Below are 18,852 nucleotides of genomic sequence, written 5' to 3'. Positions count from 1 at the left end.
TACCTCTGTTAACCAAGGGTAATCCCAAAAAAATCCAATGCTTTGAAGCCCTGCCACAAAATGACCAGCTGATATTATGTTATATATGTCATCCAGATTGGAAGCTTTCAAAATGAGAACGGGGCTTGAATTTTTTTTTTGTCTGTTAACCAAGGCTACCTCTGTTAACCAAGGGTAATCCCAAAAAAATCCAATGCATTGAAGCCCTCTGCTCCATGTGAGTCATTAAATCAAGCTGAGGTGCCAGCAGGCGTAATTAAAGCTCTTCCATGTGCTGGGCTGCTTCCAGGCTACGACTTTATAGCATCCGAGTGCTGCATAGTTGGTCAGGGTAGGTGTGTGTGCCGCACTTTATGTGGAAAAACACGCATTTACTAGACTATTTCCTCCATACTGTAGTTTGTAGGCTCATTTTGAAAAATCTAGGATTCTTTGTTATGTTAATTTTTTTATAAATTAAATTAAATTAAATTAAATTAAATTAAATTAAATTAAATTAAATTAAATTAAATTAAATTAAATTAAATTAAATTAAATTAAATTAAATTAAATCATAGTTTGATTCCGCATACTGAAATGCTATGGCTTTTTAACGTAGTCCTAGCATGTAAGTGTTTCAAATTTAGTTCTTGCCTGAGATCATATTTCTCCACATTTGTTCACTTCCTGCTTTCCTAATATAATAAAATTTAATAAAATTGAATATTTAAGTTTTCTTTTTAATTTATTTTATTAAATTTTATTTATTTATTTTTATTATAATTTATTTGTATTTTTTGTCAGGTACGCTAGTTCTTTCGAGATCATATTTCTCCACATTTGTTCACTTCCTGCTTTCCTAATATAATCAAATTTATAATAACATTTAATATTTAAGTTTTTTTTATTTTTTTAAATTTGTATTTATTTATTTTTATTATAATTCATTTTTATTTAATTTTTTTTTCATGTACGCTAGTTCTTCCCTGAGATCATATTTCTCCTCTCTTGTAGCAAAGTATTGGATGACATTTTTATCCTTATGTATTATTATTTTAGCTGTTTGAATATGAACTATATCAGCAAGTTGAAGTATTTGTGATTTTACAAATAAGGAGTTAGTATGTTCTCTGTAGGCGGCATTATGAATTATCCTTACTGGCCTTTTTTTGCAGTACATTTAGCGAGTGAAGATTGCTTTTATAATTATTATTATTATTATTAGCCCATATTTCCACACAATAAGTATAATAAATTAATAAATTCTAATGAGGTCCAGCCTCATGTTTTGTCATGTGACCAATTTTTCCCACATGGTATTGTATTCCTTGTGTCAGTCCAGGCCTGAGGCTGTGATATTTCTCAGTCAACCATTTTGAGCTCTTTGAAACCATAATCCGAAATCCGATACTTGGACGTGTACCCGAGATGAAAAAACAATGATGTTGGTGTTGTCGTGTCAGCAGAAAAAAAAGTCTTTATCATCAGAGAAAGTCGAGTCGAGACGTTCGTCTGAGGTCATGTTGTCCGCGTCCGCCACGCGCTGACCCGCACTTTGAAAAATCATGTCTGAATCCTGGCACGGACGCAGCTGGGCTCTTAGTGAATGTCAAGCTGACATGCTTTATCTTTTCACACCTCCCATTTTCTGTTCACACTTTGGATGTTAGTGCAAGGTCACTGCTGGAGGCGTTTGGGAAAAAGTGTGTGTGTGTGTGTGTTATGTGTGTGATTGGTGACAGAGCTGACAGGGCTTACCTGTGCTGTGCAGACTCAGATTCTACCGTATAGAACGTTAGGTCCATTAGTCTAGGTTTTATTTCATTTGAACATGCATCAGATTCCAATTGAATGCATCCCATAATCAGTTCCCAGTTCCACATGTCCAAAAGGAGTAGGAAGAAGCAAAGCTTATTAAATCCTACCCCTCCATCTGGTACTTTTACGATCAGTAACTGTTACATTTGTTCACTTCCTGCTTTCCTAATATAGTTCAAGTTTTAATTTAATTTAATTTAATTTAATTTAATTTAATTTAATTTAATTTAATTTAATTTAATTTAATTTAATTTAATTTAATTTAAAGTTTTTTAATATATTTTTAATTAATTTTTATTTTTTTTTTATTATTTTTTATTTATTTAAATTTAGCGGGACTTTGAAGCAAAGCTTATTAAATCCTACCCCTCCATTTGGTACTTTTACAATCAGTAAATGTTACATTTGTTCACTTCCTGCTTTCCTAATATAATTTAAGTTGTTTTTTTAATAGATTTTTTATTAATTTTATTTATTTTTTTAATTATTTTTTTATTTAAATTTAGCGGGACTTTGAGGTGAAGCAAAGCTTATTAAATCCTACCCCATCCATCTGGTACTTTTACAATCAGTAACTGTTACATTTGTTCACCTCCTGCTTTCCTAATATAATTAAAAAAAAAATTTTAACACATTTTTTATTAATTTGTTTTTTTTTATTTAAATTTAGTGGGATTTTGAAGCAAAGCTTATTAAATCCTACCTCTCCATCTGGTACTTTTAGAATCAGTAACTGTTACATTTGTTCACTTCCTGCTTTCCTAATATATTTTTTTTAAATACATTTTTTATAAATTTTATTTTGCGGGACTTTGAGGTGAAGCAAAGCTTATTAAATCCTACCCCTCCATCTGGTACTTTTACAATCAGTAACTGTTACTTTTGTTCACTTCCTGCTTTCCTAATATAATATATAAATATTTTTAAATACATTTTCTATTCATTTGTATTTTTTTTATTATTTATTCATTTAAATTTAGCGGGACTTTTAAGCAAAACTTATTAAATCCTACCCCTTCATCTGGTACTTTTACAATCAGTAACTGTTACATTTGTTCACTTCCTGCTTTCCTAATATAGTTTAAGTTTTATTTAATTGTATTTAATTTTATTAAATTTTATTTTATTTTATTAAAATAAAATTAATTTAATTTAATTTAATTTAATTTAATTTAATTTAATTTAATTTAATTTAATTTAATTTAATTTAATTTAATTTAATTTAATTTAATCCCTTGAAATGTATTTTCTTTCACCCTTTCAATGTCTACATCGTCTATTTTTATTTGTATATATATAAGATTATAACTAAGATAATAACTAAGACATTTGTTACACAAACTAAGACAGGCTAGCAGTGTTTTTTAGACGAGGTAAAAGGAAACAAAGCCCACACAGGCATGACATTTTTACCTGAGGCTTCACATATGCTCTTCTATGCTCCAATGGCTTCTGCCAGCATGTGATAGATTGGACTCAGCAAGTGACCTTTGACCTTTGCCACCTGCTTCCTACAAGGAGATACACTCCACTGCTTCTGTTCGGGAACGGGACATTGTCCGCATCAGGGAAAGCCATAAATAGTGCTGTGGTTATACAACTGGATATGGAAGTGTGTCTATTTCCAGGGAATTTTTCCGGAATTATTTCCACTCTGCAGTGGATAGAAAAATTGTGGACTTTGGTTGCTCTGCGGCGAGTCCAACCACGGCACACGAAACTAACGAGAGCTTTCCAACCCCCCGGACTTCAAAGAAAAGAGTAAAAGAAATGGAAAAAATATCCCAAAGATTGTCTCATTCCACGGGAAGAGTGGCCACTAAGAGCTAGCTTCCCCCTCCAATGAGCTGAAGCCAAAGGGGTCGGTTTCAGAGTCTTGGTGAGACCAGGACACGTTGAAGAGACTCAACTGGCAAGGAAACGAGCCGTGACGTAGCCGGATGACGTAGAAGTCCGGGCTTCCCTGCTGCCCCCGGATCTCGGATAAGTGGAAAAAGATGAATGGATGACTGAAAAACTACAGAGATGAAGCATAAAAAAAGTATTAATAAAAGACGAGGTACTAAAAGTGTTCCAATATATGAAGAAACAACACATACAAAATATTTTTCCAATACATGATCTGTTTTTGTGGAATAAAATGGTCGCCATGGAGATTTGAGGTCAGCAAAAACTGCAACTCTGAGGTGATCTTTATGTTTTTGTTGGTATTTATACTACAATTACATATTTATCGCAAATTTGTGGTTTTGTTTTTGTAATTTGAATGATTTGTAGTCATATTTATAAGTATTTAGCGCTCATTGCCTCTACTGTAGCTAACATTAGCTAAGTACAGTTTGCTAATGACAGTTAGCTAATAGCTGAGCATTAGGGTGCATCAAATTTGAATGGGTCATTTTTAATTCATAATATCATAATAATTTGGCTGGCATTCCATTTTTTTCCGAATGAACATAAAAATGTCTTTTGCAAAGAGATTTAGGGGTGCTATCTCACACATGAACTTTTGTAAAATTTCGGAAAATGTGCAATTTCTAGTCTAATTTGCCAAAAAGTTGACCTGGAAATGTTGAGTACAATGAACTTCTATACAGTATCATTTTTTATACGGTTATCAAAGGGGGCTCAGACCAAAGACCAAGCTGCGACTGCTCAGTTATTTATTTTATTTTATTTTATTTTATTTTATTTTATTTTATTTTATTTTATTTTATTTTATTTTATTTTATTTTATTTTATTTTATTTTATTTTATTTTATTTTATTTTATTAAATAAATTAGCTGGCTACAGTTTGCTAATTAGTTAGCTAATATGGGCTAATAACTATAAAAGCAATCTTCACTCGCTTAAATGTACTGCAAAAAAAGGTCAGTAAGGATAATTCATGATGTGCTATTAAATAAAATAAAATAAAATAAAATAAAATAAAATAAAATAAAATAAAATAAAATAAAATAAAATAAAATAAAATAAAAAATATATATATTTTATTTTATTTTAATAAAATAAAATAAAATAAAAAAATATTTAAATTAAATTAAATTAAATTAAATTAAATTAAATTAAATTAAATTAAATTAAATTAAATTAAATTTTTTTAAATTAAATTAAATTAAATTAAATTAATTTTTTTATTTTAATCTAATTTATTAAAATTAAATAAAATTAAATAAAATTTATTTAATTTAATTTTATTTTATTTTATTTTATTTTCACATACCAAAGTACATGGTGATATGAGCATCCAATGCCATAATGGGTACCATGGTAACTGTCAATATAGTGATATATATAGCACATTATGAATTATCCTTACTGACCTTTTTTGCAGTACATTTAAGCGAGTGAAGATTGCTTTTATTGTTATTAGCCCATAATAGCTAACTAATTAGCAAACTGTAGCTAGCTAATGTTAGCTACCGTAGAGGCAATGAGCACTAAATACATATAAATATGACTACAAATCATTCAAATTACAAAAACAAAACCACAAATTTGCTAGTAATATGTAATAGGAGTATAAATACCAACAAAAACAAAAATCAGTTCTTAGAGCTGCAGCCTTTGCTGACCTCAAATCTCTATGGCGACCATTGAACTGTTCACCACTTGGCCACCAAATCCTCATGTCTGACTTTATTACAAAGTAAAGCTAACCAACTATGTGAAAAATGCATGAAATAGAATCAAACTGCAGAGAAGAAAATAGACATAAGAATGATAATCATAACATAATTATAATGATAATAATTACTGATTCGGATCTTGTAAAAACGTCAAAATGTCAGCTGCTGGTCATATTTTCATGAACCGTAATGACTTGAAACAACACAGAATAAAACCCTCGGAAGATTCGCAGATCGGCTTTCGTCATCTCAACCTCAATAAACGCATTCCACGACTCGACTGACCAATCGCATTACAACATGTCCCATTTCCACGACGATGCCAAGGAACGCTGGTTTGGCGTTCCGTCAAGCTTTTATTCTCCTAAGGACGCAATCAGAGAACATTTATTTTGCCATCAAAAGTAATCCCAAGCATACATTTTTGAGATGATGTTCTTAAATTCCAACTGACAACCAACTAGGGTTGGGTTAAAACGATTATTTCTGTCATCGATTAATCTAGAAAATTGTTTTTCGATGCATCAATTCATCCCTGAAAGTCCCTGATTAGTCCACATGCACGGGTTAATAAAAATATAGATTTCTAAATGATCTGCCATATTCATTCATTCATCACCCAATCACAGGGCACATATAGACAAACAACCATTCACACTCACATTCATACCTATGGACAATTTGGAGTCGCTAATTAACCTAGCATGTTTTTTGGAATGTGGGTTAGGAAACCGGAGTACCCGGAGAAAACCCACGCATGCAATAAATAATCTGGCTCTCATTCTATAATTTGGTTCTTTGAGGAAGGGTGCTTTTTGCAGCTGTACTGTAATAAGACCAGCTTACTTGTAGGAATACAGGGACTGCAGATAAGCCCGGACGTCTGTATTAGGTATTGTTGTCAGGAATAAATAATCTGGTTCTCATTCTATAATTTGGTTCTTTAAGGAAGGGTGCTTTTTGCAGCTGCGCTGTAATAAGACACGCTTACTTGTAGGCATACAGGGACTGCAGATAATCCCGGACGTCTGTATTAGGTTTTGTTGTCAGGAATAAATAATCTGGTTCTCATTCTATAATTTGGTTCTTTAAGGAAGGGTGCTTTTTGCAGCTGTACTGTAATAAGACCAGCTTACTTGTAGGCATACAGGGACTGCAGATAAGCCCGGACGTCTGTATTAGGTGTTGTTGTCAGGAATAAATAATCTGGTTCTCATTCTATAATTTGGTTCTTTAAGGAAGGGTGCTTTTTGCAGCTGCGCTGTAATAAGACACGCTTACTTGTAGGAATACAGAGACTGCAGATAAGCCCGGACGTCTGTATTAGGTATTGTTGTCAGGAATAAATAATCTGGTTCTCATTCTATAATTTGGTTCTTTGAGGAAGGGTGCTTTTTGCAGCTGCGCTGTAATAAGACCCGCTTACTTGTAGGCATACAGGGACTGCAGATAAGCCCGGACGTCTGTATTAGGTATTGTTGTCAGGAATAAATAATCTGGTTCTCATTCTATAATTTGGTTCTTTGAGGAAGGGTGCTTTTTGCAGCTGTACTGTAATAAGACCCGCTTACTTGTAGGCATACAGGGACTGCAGATAAGCCCGGACGTCTGTATTAGGTATTGTTGTCAGGAATAAACAATCTGGTTCTCATTCTATAATTTGGTTCTTTAATATTCCCTTATCCTCTATTCGATACCCACTTAGAATCCTCAGGGGGAGGATTTCTGCAATACACAAAATGGCTCCGGCGATGTTGAAACCCCGAACCATCTGCTGTGTCATGTTATGGTTGACCACCGTATCCCAGTAACACCATGACATTTGGTGTTGATTAAACCGGGACCAGCAACACACATGAGATCCATCATAAAAACCATTATAGGATCATAAAAGTCTCAGAGGGAGGATTGAAGTGCTTTAATTTGTAGTTCTGAAATGTCTGCCCAATGCCCAATCAAAGGTGGCCGGAAATAGCAAAAAAATAAAAGATCAACCGAGAAAGGTTTTGGAGACGTCTCCAATGCCGCCTTGGCATCTTGGCCACACACCAAGATATGATAACTCACTCCGACACCACTCCGCCACTACGCCACGGAATCTGCAGACTGGGAGAAGAGCTCCCAGATGTGTTGGCACCGTAACATGTTATGTCTCCTCTTAAGGATTTTGGATCTTTACAGACTCGGCATGTCCTGCAATTGTATGATATGATGCTTTTTTATGAAAATGAATCATTTTCCCCCATCAGAATATTCGCAACCTGATATCAAACTTGATGTGGTTTCTCGGTAATTTCATATGGAATTGTAATTAACGTCGCAATATGGCTCTGATGTTGCCTTCCCACTCTTGGAAAATCTTTGTTATTGAGCCTGAAGTGATGTAACATATTTCAGAAGCATCCCTGCGATGTCCACGCAAACACAGAAGCTCTTCCACAGGCACATATTTTGGTCTTTTGTCCACGTGCGAACCGCATATTTGAGCACTAAAAATGGAGCTGGAAAACGCTTTCGATGACAAAAATAGCCTTGCTTGGTATCCCCCCGCTGAATGATAACGATTAGCGATTAACGATTTATATGAATGTTTGTAAAAAAAAACAGTAATACCTTGGTTAGCATCCACCCCTGCTTAGCGTGATTTTCAGTTAAAGTTGAACATTTATGGTTTTCACATTCTGTTGTGTCCTTATAAACCGCTAACTTGTTTATAATCCGGAAAATACATAAAAAAATAAATAAATAAAAAACACAAATAAAATACAAATAAAAAAAAAAAAAAAAAACTTAAAACATTTTTTTAAACTTAAATTATATAAGAAAGGCAGGAAGTGAACAAATGTAACAGTTACTGTAAAAAAGCCAACTGATGAAAAAAAGTGCGACTTATAATCCGGAAAATACATTATAAAAAATGAATAAAAAACACAAATAAAATACAACTAAAAAAAAAAAAAAAAAAACTTAAAACATTTTTTTAAACTTAAATTATATAAGAAAGGCAGGAAGTGAACAAATGTTACAGTTACTGTAAAAAAGCCAACTGATGAAAAAAAGTGCGACTTATAGTCCGGAAAATACATAAAAAATAAATAAATAAAAAACACAAATAAAATACAAATAAATAAATAATAATAAAAAAAACTTAAAACATTTTTTTAAACTTAAATTATATAAGAAAGGCAGGAAGTGAACAAATGTAACAGTTACTGTAAAAAAGCCAACTGATGAAAAAAAGTGCGACTTATAATCCGGAAAATACATTTAAAAAAATGAATAAAAAACACAAATAAAATACAAATAAAAAAAAAAACTTAAAACATATTTTTAAACTTAAATTATATAAGAAAGGCAGGAAGTGAACAAATGTAACAGTTACTGTAAAAAAGCCAACTGATGAAAAAAAGTGCGACTTATAGTCCGGAAAATACATTAAAAAAAAAATAAAAAACACAAATAAAATACAAATAAATAAAAAATAAAAAAATAACTTAAAACATTTTTTTAAACTTAAATTATATAAGAAAGTCAGGAAGTGAACAAATGTTACAGTTACTGTAAAAAAGCCAACTGATGAAAAAAAGTGCGACTTATAGTCCGGAAAATACCACAAAAAAATACAAGTAAAATACAAATAAATAAAAACACAAAAAAAACTTTAAAAAAATTAAAAAAAAACTTTAAAAAAAAAGCCAACCTATGAAAGAAAGTGAGACTTACAGCCCGGAAAATACATTAAAAATAAATAAATAAAATACAAATAAATAAAAATACAAAAATAACCTTTAAAATTTTTAAGCTTAACTCATTCAATCCCAACCATTTTTTTTTTTAATCCGTCCCATTTTATATATTATTGACTATTGCGTTCAAGAGTGATATAGACATGGTATACACCAAAAGAAAGGTTAAACTAGAAAATTTTGTTTCTACCTTTTTCCGCCCTTCAGTAATCAGCAGTAGAACATAAAGAAGTTTCAGCAAAATATCAGTTCTCAACAAAAAAAAAAAGGTTTTTGTGAAAACATGCATTTTAAACATAACTTTCACTTTGACGCTAATTTTTATCCAAATATACACGCAACTATGCCACAACCTGAAAATAATAGTTTACTGACAAATTGAATAAATTTTAAGTCGTTTTTCCAGATGAAAACTTGTTATATTTGTGTATTTATTGACAAATTGAATACATTTTAAGTCATTTTTCCAGATGAAAACTTATATTTGTTTATTTATTAACAAATTTAATAAGCTTTAAGCAGTTTTTCAGGCTTAAAACTGCACCAAATGTGCTCTCTTTAATTGCCGAGGTGCTTCCTCACCTCTTTTTGTTTCTGGCGCAAAAAACAAAACAAAACTGGAGCGGGCAGTCTGGCTGTTTGCTATTTAATGTGTTAAATAATACTGAATACAGCTATTATAATGTAAAAAAATATGTAGTTTTTTTTAAATAAAAGTACTTTTTTCCAATGAAAGTGCATTTAGTCGACCTGCATATGTAACAACAAACTCATCGTCCATGTTGGGACACGTGTTACTTCTTACAAAACGGTTCAACTCACGAAAAAACAACAACAACAACAAAACGATACCAGACTAATTCACTTTTTAAAAACGACCACGTACTGCAAATGAAGATGTTTTCCACGACTTCCATTTCGAGGAGTGCCGTGTGGTTTTGCTTCACCACTGTGATAATCAGTCCAATGTGCCCAGTAAAGAAAAAGAACTGGGACAAGTCCAGGGATCGTGTCCACACGTTCATATGAATGTTTGTGGATAAAAAGCAAAGCTCAGCAAGTCACTGACAGAATAGAAGGAAAGTATGCACTGTTTGCACTTATTGCAAAAAATAGGTGCAATTCATAATTATCCTTACGGATAATGCATGTTTACTCAAGCGCCAACAACATCCCATGGCGCTGTTTTTTTGTTTATATCGTTTTTTTTAGAAATGTCAAATAGCTCTGTGAAATCTGACAGGGTATGTATTATTATTATTTTTCCCCACGTTTAGGCAGCACTGCTAAGCTGATTGGTCCTTGTCTGAGCAACTGAGATGAAAAGTTGAATATTTTTACATTTTCTGGGATTGCGTCGCATGCCAGCGTGTACACAAATTTATTTTATTTTTTTTTTTAAGTGTTCCAGATTGGAGTTCTGCTGTCATCAGAAACGAGTCAAGTGAAAACACTAATGGATCTGCAAAGCCTGGATTTGTGCCACCTCACATCACAGTGACATCACTCAGCGTCCTTCTACATTTCTCATGACTTAGTGCATAAGGAAGCTACCAGGTCGCTTCCACAATGCACCCGTTATTGTGCTTGTGAGTGGAATTTCTCCCTGTGCTGAAAAAAAAATGGTATGGCCAGACTCAAAGTGAAATATGACCAAGACAGGATGGACGGGATGTTACGGGATGGTTACTTGATCCAGCCGAAAAGGAGCAGTGACACATGTGGAGCACAGAGCCATCCATCAAATACTTAGCGGGATTTCGTGAGGCTGGTATATGGTATATGGTCACTGGTATCTGGTCGCTGGTATCTGGTATCTGGTATCTGGTATCTGGTCGCTGGTATCTGGTATCTGGTCGCTGGTATCTGGTATCTGATATCTGGTATCTGGTATCTGGTCGCTGGTATTTGGTATCTGGTTGCTGGTATCTGGTATTTGGTATCTGGTCGCTGGTATTTGGTATCTGGTCGCTGGTATCTGGTATTTGGTATCTGGTCGCTGGTATTTGGTATTTTGGTCGCTGGTATTTGGTATTTTGGTCGCTGGTATTTGGTATATGGTCACTGGTATATGGTATTTGGTATCTGGTATCTGGTCACTGGTATCTGGTATTTTGGTCGCTGGTATTTGATATCTGGTCGCTGGTATCTGGTATTTGGTATCTGGTCGCTGGTATTTGGTATCTGGTCGCTGGTATCTGGTATATGGTATTTGGTATCTGTTCGCTGGTATCTGGTATTTGGTATCTGGTCGCTGGTATTTGGTATCTGGTCGCTGGTATTTGGTATCTGGTCGCTGGTATTTGGTATCTGGTATTTGGTATCTGTTCGCTGGTATCTGGTCGCTGGTATTTGTTATCTGGTTGCTGGTATTTGGTATCTGGTCGCTGGTATCTGGTATCTGGTCGCTGGTATTTGGTATCTGGTCGCTGGTATTTGGTATCTGGTCACTGGTATTTGGTATTTTGGTCACTGGTATTTGGTATCTGGTCGCTGGTATCTGGTATTTGGTATCTGGTTGCTGGTATTTGGTATCTGGTCGCTGTTTCTGGTATCTGGTCGCTGGTATTTGGTATCTGGTCACTGGTATTTGGTATTTTGGTCGCTGGTATTTGGTATCTGGTCGCTGGTATTTGGTATCTGGTATCTGGTATTTGGTATCTGGTCGCTGGTATCTGGTATATGGTCGCTGGTATTTGGTATATGGTCGCTGGTATTTGGTATCTGGTCGCTGGTATTTGGTATATGGTCGCTGGTATTTGGTATATGGTCGCTGGTATATGGTCGCTGGTATCTGGTATATGGTCGCTTGTATTTGGTATCTGGTCGCTGGTATTTGGTATATGGTCGCTGGTATTTGGTATATGGTCGCTGGTATTTGGTATATGGTCGCTGGTATTTGGTATCTGGTCGCTGGTATTTGGTATATGGTCGCTGGTATCTGGTATCTGGTCGCTGGTATCTGGTATCTGGTCGCTGGTATCTGGTATATGGTCGCTGGTATTTGGTATCTGGTCGCTGGTATCTGGTATATGGTCGCTGGTATTTGGTATCTGGTCGCTGGTATATGGTCGCTGGTATTTGGTATCTGGTCGCTGGTATATGGTCGCTGGTATCTGGTATATGGTCGCTGGTATTTGGTATCTGGTCACTGGTCGCTGGTATCTGGTATATGGTCGCTGGTATTTGGTATCTGGTCGCTGGTATTTGGTATCTGGTCGCTGGTATTTGGTATATGGTCGCTGGTATTTGGTATCTGGTCACTGGTATTTGGTATATGGTCGCTGGTATTTGGTATCTGGTCACTGGTCGCTGGTATCTGGTATATGGTCGCTGGTATTTGGTATCTGGTACATCTTGAAACTGTAAACCACTTCATATGGATGGGAACCACATTGAGTCTTCTTATCTCGTCTGGACTGCAAGCAATCGTTTCTTACACCCAAGAGCTTTTGTTGTTGGAGAAAAACTGATCTTACAAGTTGCAATTGATAAGAGGAAGAGAAGATGGATCGATGGCAGGTCAGACATAGCTGGTCCTCTCTGGGTTTCATCTGAGGTCTAAGCCAAGTCCGATGGAGCCGGTTCCCGCTGGCTGTCTAACGAATGTGATGGATGTGTCTTTAAAAAGCTGCTTGGAGAATACTCCATTGCACTCTAATTAATTACATTTCTTTCCGAGCCGTTTCCACTTCATTGTGCCGCAAACGCTTCTCCTCGAAAAGAACTTTGAGATTGATTTTTCTTGCTGGTCATTTCAATATAACGAGTGTGTGTATTGAAAAAAAGAGGCTTTTGCAATTAGGCTGTTTTGCATTTCATCGCCAACGATCTTTCATTCACACGGCTCCCTTACAATGGCTAAATTGTTTCAATTCTGAATGGATTGCATGTGAAACCCTCGGGGCTGAAAAATGCAGCCCTCATGGGGTCCGACTGAACTTCCTCCTTCAACTAGATTATAAACAAAAGGCTGTTAAAAGAAAATGTAAATAGAATAAATATAATGTTAGTTATCACTCTTATATCTATTTGCTTAGACAATAAAAAGTGTTTGAACGTGCCGAAGAAGGAAGGTTCCCGTGACCCTGATCAGAGACCCCCAGGTCCTGGAGGTGCCTGGATGCGCCAACAGCAACCCTGCAGATGTTCATATTAATCCTGCAAAAATGTGTCAGGATAAGAACTCATAAAACAATAAAAGTAATTACTCTCACTGGCCTAATGTAATTTTTTTTTTGTTTTTTTAACTTTAATTTATTTATTTATTTTTATGCAATTTTTTTTTTTTTGTCACATATGCTAGTTCTTCCCTGAAATCATATTCAAATTTAGTTAGTCCCTGAGATCATATTTTTCCAAATTTGTTCACTTCCTGCTTTCTTAATATAATTTAAGGGTTTTTTTTAAACTTTATTTTTTACATTTTTATTTATTTATTTATTTTTATTCAATTTTTCTTGTTTGTTTTTTGTCCCGTACGCTAGTTCTTCCCTGAGATCACATTTCTCCACATTTGTTCACTTCCTGCTTTCCTAATATAATTTTTTTATTAGTTTTTTTACTTTATTTTATTGCTTTTTATTTATTTCTTTACTTTTATTATAATTTTTTTAATTAAATTTTTTTGTCACATACGCTAGTTCTTTGCTGAGATCATATTTCTCCACATTTGTTCACTTCCTGCTTTCCTAATATAATTTATTTTTTTATTTGTTTTTTTTACTTTATTTTATTGCTTTTTATTTATTTCTTTACTTTTATTATAATTTTTTAATTAAATTAGAATGTTACTAAAATGACAAAAAAGTGTTTAAATTCCAAATGAGCACTTGGGTTGATTCCACAGTATCCACAAATTTTTATTTGTTTTTTTACTTTATTTTATTAATTTTTATTTATGTATTTTTTATTTTTATTGTAATTTTGTTTTATTTATTTAATTTCTTGTTTTTTTTTTTACTTTATTTTTTAAATTTGTATTTATTTATTTATTTTATTCTATTTTTTTAGTTGCGACGTCTTGTCTCTTTGAGAACACTCACATCAAGAAAGGTAGAATTAATTTTAAATGTCGGATTATTCCTTTGATTCGTTTGATTTATGTGTACTTATGAATCTGAAATTTCAGTTCGAGTTTGAGTCGGATTTTTTTTGGAATGAGTTCATGACACTAACCAAGGTTCCATTGTAGTTGTAATGTATTCATTAGCATGCACCTCGATAGCTTTTCGTGTCGACTTCCAGATTTTTGCGTGGGCCACAGAAGTGCCTTGTAAATCCCCTGTGGACCCCCCAGAAGCAACGATTGGGGTGTAATAACTCCCCAGTCTCCCCAGTAAAGTCTGCTCTGGATTTAAGCCCTGGTCCTGACAGACCACTTCAATGCACTTCCTGTCTTTTTCCTGTATTACATGTTTGAACGTGGACTAAAATACTACCACTTCTACCAAAGACTGTGTTTTGTGTTGCACATTTCTGCGCTTTGCATATTGTTTATGAATATTAAATCCAAAAATCCTACCCACATAAGGAACTGTATCTATTTGTATTTCTTCAATAATGATCTTATCTGTTTTTCATCTTTAAGTCCATACCAGGGTTTTGGAGTTCAACAGTAGCTTCGGTATTCATACATTTCCTCCCGTGTTTCGTGTTTAATTTCCTGTGGTCTTCATTTTGACTTTGAGCTCTTTGTATTGGCAAAGATGATCGGCAGATATCGAGATAGAGATTTATCCGTCTTCAGCTCTTCGGTGTGTGGAGTTTAAAGGTGGTTTAATGTTTATGAGGCGTTTTTGCAGCCTACGGCAAGACTGGTTTTCGCGTCATCAGGTTCAAAGGTAATCTGAGCGTGGTCTCTGCATGCATGTGTCGGATTGGGAATGGCTTGGAATGAAGAATGGTAATGGTAATGGTTTTATTTCCTTTGTAATTATTACATTTGTTCACTTCCTGCTTTCCTAATATAATTTTAAAAAGTTTAATTTTATTTTATTTTATTTTATTTTATTTTATTTTATTTTATTTTATTTTATTTTATTTTATTTTATTTTATTTTATTTTATTTTATTTTATTTTATTTTATTTAAGTTAATTTAATTTATTATTATTTTGTTTTATTTTTGTTTTATTTAATTTATTTTTTGTCACGTACCGAAGTACATGACTGGTTCAAGACTCTTCATCCTTGTATTTAGCAAACATCAACTGCTTGTATTGTTTCTTGAATTGGCTCATCGTTGTGCATTGTTTGATTCCCTTTACTCAATCCATTCCATAGTTTGATTCCACATACTGAAATGCTATGGCTAGCATAACGTAGTCCTAGCATAGAAGTGTTTTAAATTTAGTTCTTCCCTGAGATCATATTTTCCCACATTTGTTCACTTCCTGCTTTCCTAATATAATTTTAAAAAGTTTAATTTTTATTTATTTTATTTTATTTTATTTTATTTTATTTTATTTTATTTTATTCATTATTATTTTGTTTTATTTTTGTTTTATTTAATTTATTTTTTGTCACGCACCGAAGTACATGACTGGTTCAAGACTCTTCATCCTTGTATTTAGCAAACATCAACTGCTTGTATTGTTTCTTGAATTGGCTCATCGTTGTGCATTGTTTGATTCCCTTTACTCAATCCATTCCATAGTTTGATTCCACTTACTGAAATGCTATGGCTAGCATAACGTAGTCCTAGCATAGAAGTGTTTTAAATTTAGTTCTTCCCTGAGATCATATTTTTCCACATTTGTTCACTTCCTGCTTTCCTAATATAATTTAATTTTTTTTTGTTTTTTTATCTTTAATTTTTATTTATTTATTTATTTTTATTATAATTTTTTTTATTTAATTTTTTTTGTCACATACGCTAGTTCTTCCCTGAAATCATATTCAAATTTAGTTAGTCCCTGAGATCATATTTTTCCACATTTGTTCACTTCCCGCTTTCCTAATATAATTTAAGTTTTTTTTTTGTTTTTTTAACTTTAATTTATATTTATTTATTTATTTTTATTATAATTTTTTTATTTAATTTTTTTTGTCACATACGCTAGTTCTTCCCTGAAATCATATTCAAATTTAGTTAGTCCCTGAGATCATATTTTTCCAAATTTGTTCACTTCCTGCTTTCCTAATATAATAATTTTTTTTTTTTTTTAAACTTTATTTTCTACATTTTTATTTATTTATTTTTATTCAATTTTTTTTGTTTGTTTTTTTGTCACGTACGCTAGTTCCTCCCTGAGATCACATTTCTCCACATTTGTTCACTTCCTGCTTTCCTAATATAATTTATTTTTTATTTGTTTTTTACTTTATTTTATTAATTTTTATTTATTTATTTATTTTTATTCTTATTTTGTCACGTAGGCTAGTTCTTCCCTGAGATCACATTTCTCCACATTTGTTCACTTCCTGCTTTCCTAATATAATTTTTTTTATTTTTTTTTTTTTACTTTATTTTATTGCTTTTTATTTATTTCTTTACTTTTATTATAATTTTTTTAATTACATTTTTTTGTCACATACGCTAGTTCTTCCCTGAGATCATATTTCTCCACATTTGTTCACTTCCTGCTTTCCTAATATAATTTAAGTTTTTTTTGTTTTTTAAACTTGATTAATTTTTATTTCTTTATTTTTTTATTATATATATATATATATATATATATATTTGTCACGTACGCTAGTTCTTCCCTGAAATCATATTAAAATTTAGTTAGTCCCTGAGATCATATTTTTCCAAATTTGTTCCCTTCCTGCTTTCCTAATATAATTTAAGGTTTTTTTTTAACTTTATTTTTTACATTTTTATTTATTTATTTATTTTTATTCAATTTTTCTTGTTTGTTTTTTGTCACGTACGCTAGTTCTTCCCTGAGATCACATTTCTCCACATTTGTTCACTTCCTGCTTTCCTAATATAATTTTTTTATTTGTTTGTTTTTTACTTTATTTTATTGCTTTTTATTAATTTCTTTACTTTTATTATAATTTTTTTAATTAAATTTTTTGTCACATATGGTAGTTCTTCCCTGAGATCATATTTCTCCACATTTGTTCACTTCCTGCTTTCCTAATATAATTTATTTATTTATTTGTTTTTTTACTTTATTTTATTGCTTTTTATTTATTTCTTTACTTTTATTATAATTTTTTAATTAAATTAGAATGTTACTAAAATGACAAAAAAGTGTTTAAATTCCAAATGAGCACTTGGGTTGATTCCACAGTATCCGATTGTTGCTTAAATAGGGAATAAATTGGGAATTAGCCACCAAGCAACTAATTAACACAGTTTTTTTTTTTAGTTTATTCACGCGGGACCTCACCGTCGTGGTCTGGTACCGATTCTGGTTTTGTTCAGAATAACTTTTTCTGGCCTAGTGGGTACTACAGATCTTTACGTCTATGATCATATTGTGGCCATTTAAGTACGAGAAGTTGACGAGAAGTTCCAAGAACAAATGAATAAAATAATAATAGTAATGACTCATAAATCGAATTTTTCAGTATACTCCGTCCTACAGGTATTTTGTTCGGTTTTTGACTGACGTTTCTGTGTTTTCCGTTTCAGAGAAATAACATCCAGCTGCTGCTAAATGTATTCCTGCTGGCAGTCTGGGGCGCCGCCCTGCTGGCCTGCCGCTTCTACTGGATGGGCAACAAACCCCCAAACTTTTCCAACTCCGACAACCCAGCAGCGGACTCCCGGTCTCTCCTCACCAGGACGCTAACCTTCTTGTACCTGCCTGCAATGAATTTCTGGCTTCTTCTTTGCCCGAATACGCTCAGTTTTGATTGGTCGATGGACACCCTGCCTCTGATTAAGAGCATTACCGATTGGCGGAATCTTCATACGGTTATCTTCTACTTCGGACTGTCGTCGCTGGTTTGGATCAGTGTCTGGAAGCAGCCCAAATCCAAGGCAACGGATAGCAATGGGAAAGCGACTTTGTTTACCAACGGAAAAAACGGGAATATCAACGGACACAGCTACCAGCATCACGAGGAAGAACATGCCGGAATTTCCTGCACTCCGGTTCACAATAACGGTGCACAGAACGGTACCAAAAAACTCCACGAGGGCAGGACTTTGCTACCCGTGACTGAAAACGTTGTCGTGTTTTCGCTCGGACTTTTAGCTATCCCGTTCCTCCCCGCCACTAACCTCTTTTTCTACGTTGGATTCGTCATAGCCGAACGAGTTCTCTACATCCCAAGTATGGGATTTTGCCTGCTGGTCTCTGTGGGGTTGAGGTCTCTTTACGTACGACTGCGACACAAGTCCTCCAGGACTTTGCTGGTTTATTGCAGCGCAGCGCTGATTCTGCTCTTTGGGGTGAAGACTGTTTTGAGGAACAGAGATTGGGAAAACGAGGAGATGCTCTACAAGTCAGGGATTTCCGTCAATCCTGCTAAAGGTAAGTTCGTTTATTTTGAACTGACGCTAGCCACGTTTACATGGACCCAAATAGTCCAATTACATTCGGTTTATTTGCTCAAACGGAAAGAATTGAACTTTTGTATACACATCATTCCGAAAGAAAAGTGCCAATCCCAATGAATATATAATGGGATTCACAGGGGTGGAATATTTCTTTCCCCAATCCGATTGAGGTATCTTGTACCGGCTCAAAGGGAAAAATTCAAATTCAAATTAAAATGTAA

The 18,852-nt window shown here is 33.5% G+C and overlaps 1 protein-coding gene across 1 annotated transcript in view; it reads left to right on the top strand.

Annotated features, from left to right (window-relative positions):
• The window catches only part of tmtc2b (transmembrane O-mannosyltransferase targeting cadherins 2b), a 119,196-nt gene that overhangs the window by 54,069 nt on the left and 46,275 nt on the right, over positions 1-18,852 (top strand). The window contains exon 3 of the mRNA XM_058086234.2: positions 17,759-18,605. Coding sequence (XP_057942217.2) covers positions 17,759-18,605 — 847 coding nt within the window. The remainder of the gene's footprint in view (positions 1-17,758; positions 18,606-18,852) is intronic.

Source organism: Doryrhamphus excisus, linkage group LG6 (genome assembly GCF_037039965.1).
Source record: "Doryrhamphus excisus strain RoL-2023G ecotype Guam linkage group LG6, RoL_Dexc_Guam_v1.1, whole genome shotgun sequence".
NCBI classification, from domain to species: Eukaryota; Metazoa; Chordata; class Actinopteri; order Syngnathiformes; family Syngnathidae; genus Doryrhamphus; species Doryrhamphus excisus.
The sequence above is the reverse complement of the archived record's forward strand: the minus strand, read 5'-3'. Positions and strand labels throughout refer to the sequence as shown.